At 33.3% G+C, this 11,215-nt stretch overlaps 1 protein-coding gene across 2 annotated transcripts; it reads left to right on the forward strand.

Annotated features, from left to right (window-relative positions):
- The first annotated feature begins 3,625 nt into the window (after positions 1 to 3,625).
- LOC149578697 (BTB/POZ domain and ankyrin repeat-containing protein NBCL-like) lies at positions 3,626 to 7,767 on the forward strand. 2 transcript variants are annotated; one of them, XM_089831155.1, is made up of 3 exons: positions 3,704 to 4,632; positions 4,710 to 4,880; positions 6,334 to 7,767. In XM_089831155.1, the coding sequence occupies exons 1-3, from the start codon at positions 4,609 to 4,611 to the stop codon at positions 7,333 to 7,335; spliced, it is 1,197 nt and encodes a 398-aa protein (XP_089687281.1). In that variant the 5' UTR covers positions 3,704 to 4,608; the 3' UTR covers positions 7,336 to 7,767. The 2 variants fall into 2 exon arrangements, with proteins under 2 accessions (XP_089687274.1, XP_089687281.1); XM_089831148.1 differs by having other exon boundaries at positions 3,626 to 4,880.
- Positions 7,768 to 11,215: the final 3,448 nt, after the last annotated feature.

An 11,215-nucleotide genomic window follows, 5' to 3' on the forward strand; every position in this document is an offset into this window, starting at 1 on the left:
CAGGGTTGGCCAACAGAGGATTTTCTTGTTTTAGCATATTAAGTTTAATTGATTTATCTATTGGTTATGGCCAACTAAGAAGATGAATATTAGTTATTGTAAGATGTATTCTAGCTGACTTGACAATATGAAAGATATAATTATAAGGTCAAGATTGTGGTTAGAATGTGTGAGAGTTTGGAAGATTTGATGATGCTAAAAAGAAGCGAATCAGAAGCACAAGTAGAATATCCTTGTGGAGCAGAAGAGATATATTCAATCAAGAAGGACCAAGTATAAGCCAAAATTGAGATGTGTAATTAGCAATTTAGTTGCATTCAAATCAGGTCATGTCATTGTTACTCTCTAACCATTGTAGTGGTGATCCAAATATCTTAGTAGAGTTGTCCTAACAATATTTGTAAATCCTCTAGCAAGGTGGAAGTTCTATTGAATTGTCTAAAGACCTCTAACAAGACCACTCCTAATAGGGCGATTAAATCCTATTATAGGGTCACACCTAATAATGTGTTTTGTAGCCTTTAATAGTGTCGGCTTGTAACAGGGTTCACTTCATAAGAGTGAAAACAATAACTAGTTGCAATTAGTGGTTTTTCCTAAATTGGGTTTCCACGTTAAATCTTGCTATCAAATGTGTTCATGCTATTTTCTTTTATGTGTTTGTAACTGAAGCTAGAATAATTGGTAATCATAGATAACATCTAAACTTTGCATATTCAGTATTTACCAAGTTAAAACATTTTATGTGTGTTTGTCAAGCATCAATAGTATTCAATTTTTAGAGTTTATTCAAAATTGACATCTAAGAGATTTGGGATTTATTTTTGTAGTAACTAATTCCCCTCTTCCCTCTTAGTTACTCCTCTTATATTTCCAACATATTCATCTTGTTGCAATTCTTTGTCCATTTTACCAACCACCTCTTTATTGACTTTAATTTAGTTTATAACTTAACTATCAATAAAAATGGAGGCCTCCACTTTATCCTTAGTCCTACCAATGTTGTTAGGAGTGCCCTAGTTAGGGATGGACACACTGTCTTCCAATTCCTTCACATTATTAACAACATGATCATCTTCAGAATATGACATCGAGTGCTTGACCATGTTCTAGATAGGAGATTCCACCCTCTTGATGTTTTTATCTTTTCCAATATCCCCAACCTTCTTTTCCATGTTCTCTTCATTCTAGAGGTCTTCCTATTAGTGGGAGAAGCATAGGGGTTTTTAATTCTCTTAGCAGGAAGGGAATCATCATGTTCTTCTCTTGTTTCCATGCATTCACCTACTTCATCCCACAAATCTTCAGAGACACGTTCCTGTTAAGTGTCTATAGAATCTTCCTCTCACCCATTTCCATTCTTGAATCATTTCTCTTTGCATCACTTTCCTTCTTGTTTGGAGATGATTTTCTTTTATTCCCCAACCCACTTTTAGTTATCACACTAGGGCTTGCGAGAGGGGTTTTGGATTTATAATATTAATAAAAATGAAGAATGATGCTTTCATGAAGGATAGGTTAGGGAGCTTTCTTCATATCACTAGCAACAATCCTATTCAGGGAATACATAATGTAATAGGAAATAATTTTCTTATCCCCATGCTAGAGGTGATTCCAAAAACCAATATTAAAATAATGCACTCACTTTTTCCTACAATCTAGGGTGAAGTAAGCCCTCACATAAATCTGCATAAAGCACTACAAGGGCTTGATCTCCTTGTTAGAAAAAAAAACTACCCACCTTAACTATAGCCTTTTTCTCCATTTTATCCTTTGAGAATTTCTTTAGCAGTTCATTCATAGTTTTTCTTTCATTAAAACATTTATTTCCATCATTTGACAATTCAATGATTTTAGAGATGAACTTAGTGTTGAGAGGGAAAGAAACCCTATACATTGTAACATTATACTCCTTCCATCCCTTAAAAATTTCCATTGTTGCCTCGAGTTCAAAGCCATGGAGACATTCAGGATACGAGGTCACACCACCCTTAATCAGTTGTTCCCATACCTGTAGATCATCCCTCCATTCATCACAATTGCTAGGTTCCTACCCTTTTGACTCGCCTCCCATGACACTACTAGTACTTTTGTTGGCTTCACAAGCCAAATGACTATATAAATTGTCAAGGCTAAGGAAAAGAACAACCAAAACAACCCAAAAAACATGCACGTGATCACTTCTATTAGTGCTCTATGTGTGCCACAATAATTTATAATGACTATTGTATAGAATTAATGTATACATCATGCTTGTTTAAACTATTGATGAGGTAACATGTCTTGTTGTCATATATCTTTCCCTTTAAAACACAATCTTTCATTAGATTTTCTTACCATGATATTTTTCCTTATGCTTGTACTCATAGGTTGGCAATGTAATCCACATAGGCATTGACCTCTATACACATGAAAAAAAATACTTTCTAAAATATTTTAAAAATTGATCTAACCTCTTTCATAATCGCTGCAATTGCCCATGTGAATTAGGTGTTTCCGTTAAGGCAATTAATTATAATTTTTTGAGTCACCTTTGATGCAAAGATAATTGCATTTCATAGCTTTAACGAGTTTGATGACAAATTTCCATATTATTATTGTTCAATTATTAGACTTGCAATAATTGTATTTTGAGATAACAAATTTAGGCAATTTATCACATTGTAACATTATACTCCTTCCATCCTTAAAAAATTCCATTGCCTTAGGTTCAAAGCCGTGGAAACATTCAGGATACGAGGTTGCAACACCCTTAACTAGTTGTTCCCATACCTGCAAATCATCCCTCCATTCATCACACCTGCTAGGTTCCTACCCTTTTGACTCACTTTCCATGATACTACCAGTGCTTTTGTCATCTTCAGAAGCCAAATGATTATGTAAACTATCAAGGCTAAGGAAAAGAACAACCAAAACAACCCAGAAAATGTGCCCTTGATCACTTCTATGAGTGCTTTGTGTGTGCCACAATAAATTTTAATGACTAATGTATAGACTTAATGTATACATCATGCTTGTTTAAATAATTGACGAGGCAACATGTCTTGTCCTTGTATATCTTTCCCTTTAAAACACAATATTTCATTAGATTATCTTGTCATGATATCTTTCCTTCTGCTCGTATTCATAGGTTGGCAATGTAATCCACTAAGGCATTGACCTCTCTATATGCATGAGAATAAAAAACACTTTCTGAAATGTATTTAAAATTGATCTAACCTCTTTCATAATCGCTGCAATTGCCCACATGAATTAGGTTTTTCCCTTGAAGCAAAAATATATTTTTGAGTCACCTTTGACCCGAAGGTAATTGCATTTCATTTCATAGCTTTGACAAGTTTGATGATGAATATCCATATTATTATTGTTCAATTATTAAACTTTCAATAATTGTACTTTGAGATAACAAATTTAGACAATTTATCGCATTGCTTGGATAATCCCGGAGGTGGGTGGACCATAACATGTTTAGCTTATGGTCCCAATAATGCCACGAAGTTTGACATCACTAAAGCAAAGATCAACATGTTAACCAATAAAGTTGATGAAAACTACTTTTATTATAATGACCACAAGCAAGTTGACAAATATTCTATTAACGGAACATAGAACTGTTGGATCTAGCGCTCTTGCTTTACAACTCTGCCCATATTCGGCTCACTTTCCCGGTTGAAAATGTTCCACATTTAGGGTTCACAATTGCAAGAAAAGCACAGAAATTGGGGTTTCCTCCCTAGTATATCGTGAACAGATAAAAACCCATAAAACTATTAAAAAATGTGAAATGAGATCTTAGGCTTAATCCCCAGATGACCTGAATTGGAAATGAGTAAGACGGAGATGAGATTGTTGATTTGTCTCGCTGCGCACTGAGCAAACAATGAATGTGTGAGAGTTTGCACCCATAGACGAGACCGCTGATATCCAAACGGTATAGTACATCAAGCCCATTTAAATGCTTTTATCAATACATGCCGTCATACATACTATTATATTTGTATCATTATTGGGGCAAATTTATAGGGGATTTCAATGGGATTCTGTTGTCACATCAAGGGAACGATATTTTGGGGGTTTCAGAACAGAAGGCTTCTGCCATCCTTACAGTTTGGGAAGACTTTGCTCTCTTACCGTACCGTCTTGTAGATAGGAATGATGAAATGAGTGTCGTAACATGGAAGAAAGGTCTGGCGGGCAATAGAGTATGTATTGACATGTCGCCTCTCTAGAATGTATTAGGGCCTTTTTAAGTTTTAACCCAGTCAACGATTCTCTCTAAGCTCAAAATGTGCACAGATTCTTGAGATTTTTTGGGTGTCGAATGGATGAGAATTGTTGTCAAGTAGAGTGAGTGTGATTAGATCTTGGAGGGAAAAAAAGGGTTTTTATTGGAGTGGGCATGATAAATCCATCGGTTAAGGTTAAGGAAGGGAAGTGCAATGAACCCGGAGGATCCTTTGAGGAACCTTTCATTCGACTACTTGAACCTTCTCATAAATGGACAGGTTTTCAGCGATGTAACTTTCACTGTGGAGGGCAGGGAAGTTCATGCCCACAAATGCATTCTGGCTGCCCGCAGTCCCTTCTTTAGGATGATCTTTTGCAACAATGAGGAGGCCATTAATGAGCAAGGTTTGAGTTCGAGTTCGAATTCTGCTATTATTCCTGTTGGGGTTGTTGGGTATGAAGTTTTCATGTTGGTTTTGCAGTTCTTGTATAGTGGACAGGCCTCCATAACTCCACAGAAACATGAAGCAAGGTCAAGGTGCAGCGAGAGAGGGTGCTGGCATACCCACTGTCCTTCTGCCTTTGACCTTGCCCTTGATACTCTCACTGCTGCCCATTTCTTCGGCGTCGACCAACTCTCTATCATCACACAGGTAAAGTTGAATCATTCTTTTGGAACGGCTTAACGGCTTGATTCTTAGGCTAAAAGTATTAAATAGTTAAAATTACTTATTTTTCTAAGCGTAACTTCTTCCTTAGTGTGTGATGTTTAAGAGTGGCCGTTTAGAATTCTTTGCATACACTAAATTGTAGGACAGTATATTCTGCTCAACTACTACAGTGTATTGTGTTCAACTCCATTATTGAAGCTAACTGCTGCTCATCTCATACTAAGTGCACTGATAAGTATTACTGTTTTATGCTTGTCTTGATTCTGAGTTATAAGTTCCACTGTTTTATGCTTGTCTTGATTTCGAGCAATAAGTTTCACTGTTTATGTTTATTTTTGTGTTGATTCATGGATTGTGATTGGAAATACTTTCAAAAATTGGTCATGGAGGCAAATAATTTGTAGAATGTACTGATATGGCACAACTCTCTATTATCAAACTGTTATTTTTTCACTCTTTCTTGTGTAGAATTTTTATAAGAAAATACCTATAGGAGTCCTATCTTTTCAGCATCATTATTTTAGCTAACTGCAGCTTATGCAATGACCAGTCTGCAGTTTTGTATTAATTTTGATGTTGAATAATGGAATGGGGTAATATAAGCAGTTTTTTACAATCCATGATCTATGTAAATGTTTGTTTGGGTGTGATCATGTTGCAATTTTTTAATCTTCACTAGTAACTGTCAGGATGAATGGTTATCATTTGTATTCTGACATCCTTTCATTCTGATGATAGATCATTGAGTAGCATTCTATCATTCTGATGATGGATCATTGAGTATGATCTGAAACATTGATGGTAAAAAATTGTAACAGAGTCACACATAAACAAGCATTACCTTAAATTAGATATGATTTGAAATATTGATAGAAAATGAACTTAACATTATCTATTACTAATTTTTTAATTTTTTTTTTGAGTTGATGGAACTTATTATAAAGACAAATGCTATCTTTGTAAACTGTCAAGTGATATGTGTAGACTGTGAAGATATGATGCAATCCATGCTGTTTATAGAAGAATGTTGGTAGGGAATAAGTAGTGGAGTTTTATTCAATTGGGTTAAAATTATACAAGAAAGATATTAAGCTCATGTAATTTCAGATTGGCAAGCTAAACCAATTAAACCCAAAATTGAAGTACTCAAGATTAAGGAAACATGACATCAATTTGTCCTATTGATAGGATTGTAGAGAAGGTCTAAATATTCAAATAGGATGCATGGTGCATTAGGTTTAATGATAATCAAGACAAAACGTTGTGTTTGTTGGTAGCACTAATTTATTGAATACATTGAATGCTAGAAGAATTGATACGGTCCTAATAAGGATATCATTTTTTTACAATTTATAAAATTTATTTATGTACCAACATTTTGAATCACAATTGATGATGCATAATTCTAATTTATAAGTATTGTTGAATGGTGCAGAAGCAGCTAGGGAGCATGGTGGAGAAAGCATCGATAGAAGATGTTACCAGGGTTTTGTTGGCGGCAAGAAAGCAAGATCTGCAGTACCTGTGGAACACATGTTCACACCTGGTGGCAAAGTCTGGATTACCCTCCGAGGTGCTCAGAAAGTATCTTCCTGCAGATGTGACTGCCAAAATAGAGGAAATTAGGCTAAAATATTCTAGTTATGAAAGGCCATTTGGTCGTGCACTTGCACCCAATGAAGCTAGCAACAGCTCAATGGAGATGGAGATGGAGATGGAGGATCAGAGGATGAGACGGATGCAAAGAGCTCTAGACTCTTCAGACGTTGAACTGGTGAGGCTCATGGTGATGGGGGAAGGGCTAAACTTAGACAAAGCCCTAGCATTGCATTATGCTGTTGCTCACTGCAGCAGAGAAGTAGTGAAGGCGTTGTTAGAACTAGGAGCAGCAGATGTTAACTATCCGGGGCCTGGAGGAAGAATGGCTCTCCACATTGCTGCAGAAATGGTGAATCCTGACATGGTTGCAGTTCTTCTTGACCACCATGCAAACCCCAATGTGAGGACTTACTCTGGCGCTACTCCCTTTGATATCCTCCAATATATGGCTTCTGAGTTTCTCTCCAAAGGAGGAGGAATGGGCATTCCTCACGTGGAGCATAACAAGCTGAGGCTGTGCCTTGAACTCCTTCAGTCTGCTGCTCTTGTTCTTTCCAGAGATGAAGATGAACAAGCAAAAACATCATTGAAACTCCAAGTTGAATCAACCACCATGAGTACCAATCCTCCGCACATTACTTCCTCTTCGGTGGTAGATTTTTCTGTTGGTTCCAGCAGTAGTTTGATTTTGGGTCATGAATCTCATCCTATCCATATGAAAGAAGGAAGCAGTCATCTTGGTAATCTGGATTCGAGAATACTATTCCTGAATCTCAGTGGTCAATTAGACTGCAAGGATGCTGGTCATGGTGATATCAATCCAACACATACTCCGTAGGGACCATAATGTTCAATTGGCTCATCTTCTTTATTGCTCATAACTCACTTGGAGTAAGTTAACATCTTGTAGATTTCCATGATTTTTGATGTGTCCTTTAGCCACAGATGTTCTTGTAAGTGATACAAGTGGGTGCAAACTTAACCATAGTTCAACTCCTCCTATCATGTCAAAAGGTTAGTCAGGTCTTATCATTCACTAATCCAAAAAAAAGTCCTCGTTGAAGCCAACTATCCTTTGCAGCCACTTTTGTGTAGTAATACGATTATAAGATGAATGGATGGATGAATTCTATTGTCGTTATGAGATCAACAGTCTAGTAGGTCAAGAAGTGCGATTTTGATCATGAAACCTGTTATGTTGTGAAGTCTGCCCTCTTCAAAATAGCTCATGAATGAAGTTTTTGCTGTGGTAAAGAACAACGGTTCGACCTTCTGATCTCAATTTTATGTGTGGTGTTTACTTTTGTTTTGGGCATCCAAATTGTTTTCAGCAGATTGGTAAGTTCATACATTAGATGTTCACCAGATAAAATTTTTAATGCATATAAATAAAGATTCATATTATTATTCAATCTCTTATTTGTTATAAAAGAAAACTATATTGTTTTGAAATTTCTAAATTTTATATGCCAAAAATTATGCTTCACATTAATTTATATAAAATATAATATTGGTCATCCTTATAAACTTTTTAAATCTATATACATATTTTGAGGTCTCTTTCATTTCTTAGCACAACTTTTCTGTCTACACTATTATCATCTATCACAGCAGTAAATTATACTAATAGAAAATTTCTAAATTTTGTATCAATATTATTTCGTTCAGTCAGACTTTTAGAAATAGCTATACATATTGTATACCAGTGACCCACTTCAACATATACAAATTTTAATTGAATTAGATTGGGGAATGTTTGAAAAACCTGATCTCCATTTTCCCTGTAGAACCCTGATGCATTAGGTTGCCTTCTACGATTTTCATCTTTATTTTATTGTATTAGATTTTGAAAACTCGGTGTATGAGAGGAAGTCGGGACTTTAGAGTGTAGGGACTGGAATAATATGACAGTGACTACAATATGGATGTTTTAAAAATGTTTTTGCGCTGTTGGCCCTGTGCTTATGATATCCCCAGTGCCTTGTTTTTATCCTCCAAAATTAATTTTCACTATTCTTTCATTCTTTGTAATTAGTTTTAACTGCCTGGATTAAAGAACTAGAATCTGAAGTTTGGATTTCAATATTGGCATGCTTTTAGAGGAACTATGAACAAACCGAAAAATGCAATCCTTGAAACTTTAGTTTGACAACGCAAATTGCAGATTTCTGATTCTTTGGTAAACTCAATTCCCTGACAAATCATATGCTGTAAAGGATGGATTTTTAGCTCAAAGGGATGAACTCATTGTTGTCTCGATGCTTCAACGGATGAATTTCTAGCAAATGCAGATGCAAGCTTCGACACTCATTTGGGTAGATCTGTAATCAAGCATGCATCCAGGTAAACAAGTCATTATGCAGACAATCAAACAAATAAACTTTTTTATAAGATAGGAATACACTGTATTCAATTTAACCAAATTTTCACCATTAGAATAGTAAGTGCGGATAGTCTTAGTGTTATTATTATTTAATCGTTTTGAGGTTTTTATTGCTAATTGTTTTCTCAATTAAGTATAGCATTTCATTATTTCTTTTTCTATCAAATTAACATCTTCAATAATCTATATAAAATAATCATTTATGATGCTTAAATAACAAAGATGTATTTGTATTTGTATTCTAAAATGTTTAGAGTTCTTCTGAAATCTTAAGATCTTTATACTTGTAATGTAGAATTGATTTTCATCTTCTAACATTGTTGATTAAGTCTTATTACATCAGGTATTTGCATAATCTTTTTCCAATCAGTTTAAATTTCTTTACAATTTAACTAGTTATTATTATGTATTTTGACTCTCTCCTTCAAAAAGATGTCACTGATTATTTCTTACATGCTCATAAAACTAAACCTCTACCTAAAATGAAGCAATATCCCAATATTAAGCTCTAGTCATGATTATTTTACCCAATGCACAATCATTAATAGAGATTCTTGTGAACTTTTATTGAATATAAAGAATGTTTACTATTTGTTAAGACCGCTATCTAAGTTAATAGCTAACAAATCTTTATATGTTAGATTATTTGAAATTCCACTCACTATATTTACTACCAGTAAAATGCTGATTTTTGTGGGGATCATTCTTTACACTAACTATTCAATTGAATTTTATAATATATTATATTAATCAAACAATATTTTTCTTTCTATATAATTGAGGCTCTTTTAAAAAAAATATTTTCCACATCTTTAGGTATAATTTTATCTATTGTTTTGCAATCATCATTTTTAAAATTTCTTCTTGATATATCTCTCTCAATTACTTTTTATTTATATATTTCTATTACTCCAAATTTATATATTTCTATTAATCAAAATTTGAACTTCCAAATCATAATGAATTTCACCACAATTCATCATCAAAACTAGAATAGATTTTATCATATCACTAATAATAGCATCCTATACATGTAAAATAAAATTATAGCTAACTTATACTATGCTTAATGTGCACATTTGAACATATTTCTTACCAGATTCTTTTTTGGTTTATTGCACTGTTAATTTAGTTCTATCATTCACTATAAAACATTATTCTTTGAAATTATATTTAAAGCTATCTTTCATATATATAGTTGATTCACATGATAATTTATTGTTCAACTAATTATTTAAAAAATACTTATGGGCATTATTTAAATTACAATTAAATGAGCATCATAACCTAGCATTTGGATGTATACCTTTTGGTACAAAACAAGATCGACACATCCATCAATTCATTTGACTTGTATTTCTTCTTAATAAATAATTTCATTTAGATAATTTAATTCTACGTAGAAGATAATTCATAAGTTCACATTTCTTTTATGTCATTCATCCATCTTCAATACACATTTCCTTGAATCTATTACATGATTTCTAAACTTGTAGTAGATTAATAAACTCTTTTATATATGACCCATTTTTTCCTTTTTCTTTTTATGTTGGCTTTCTTTGTGAGATTGATCTCCTAACTTTTGGTCATTTTTATTAAAGTTTTTTCTATTATGCTAATTATTATTATTTATAATCTGTGTAGTTATATGCTAATGATTACTATTTATAATTTGTGTAGTTCTTTTCTAAAAAGTAAATTTTTTATACTCTATATTTTCATCATTAATTTATAATCAAATACCTTGTGGAAATCTAAACTTTCAAAAAAATTGTTACTTCATCATTTTAGAGCACTGTGTTATAGTATCATAATTTTACGTGCATTTAAATCAAAATTATAAATAATTGTTTTATATTTGTTTATCATTATATAGCTTTATTCTATTTTTTCCAACATGTGTATAGATTTATAACCAATAACATTTTATTAATTCCAAACCATGATTTTTAATGTTTTTATTTATGTCTAGTTTAATACTAGATAATCTATATTGCCCATTTGAATTTTTTTAGCTTTACTTCATTCAAGATTATTTTAAAAAATTTCTACATCCTTTGCACTTAATATGTTTGTGCCTTCCATGAGTTGAACACCTAATTACTGTGTAATTTAAGGACTTTGCACCTTGCTTAATGTTTTCTCTATATCACGACCTCATATGCCACTTAATAAATGCCTAAATTCAAAAATGGGTCTTGTCTCATTCTAATCTTTAAAAAAATGAAGGTTAGCTTGTGTGCAACAAGATGGTGGACAAAGAACTCAAAACTTATAAAAAACATCATTAATTTTCAATAACCAAATTGGGTTATGAAATATTTCAAAAGGGGTT

Source organism: Cupressus sempervirens, chromosome 1 (genome assembly GCF_028749045.1).
Source record: "Cupressus sempervirens isolate cs-2001-9-10 chromosome 1, ASM2874904v1, whole genome shotgun sequence".
In the NCBI taxonomy this organism is placed as follows: Eukaryota; Viridiplantae; Streptophyta; class Pinopsida; order Cupressales; family Cupressaceae; genus Cupressus; species Cupressus sempervirens.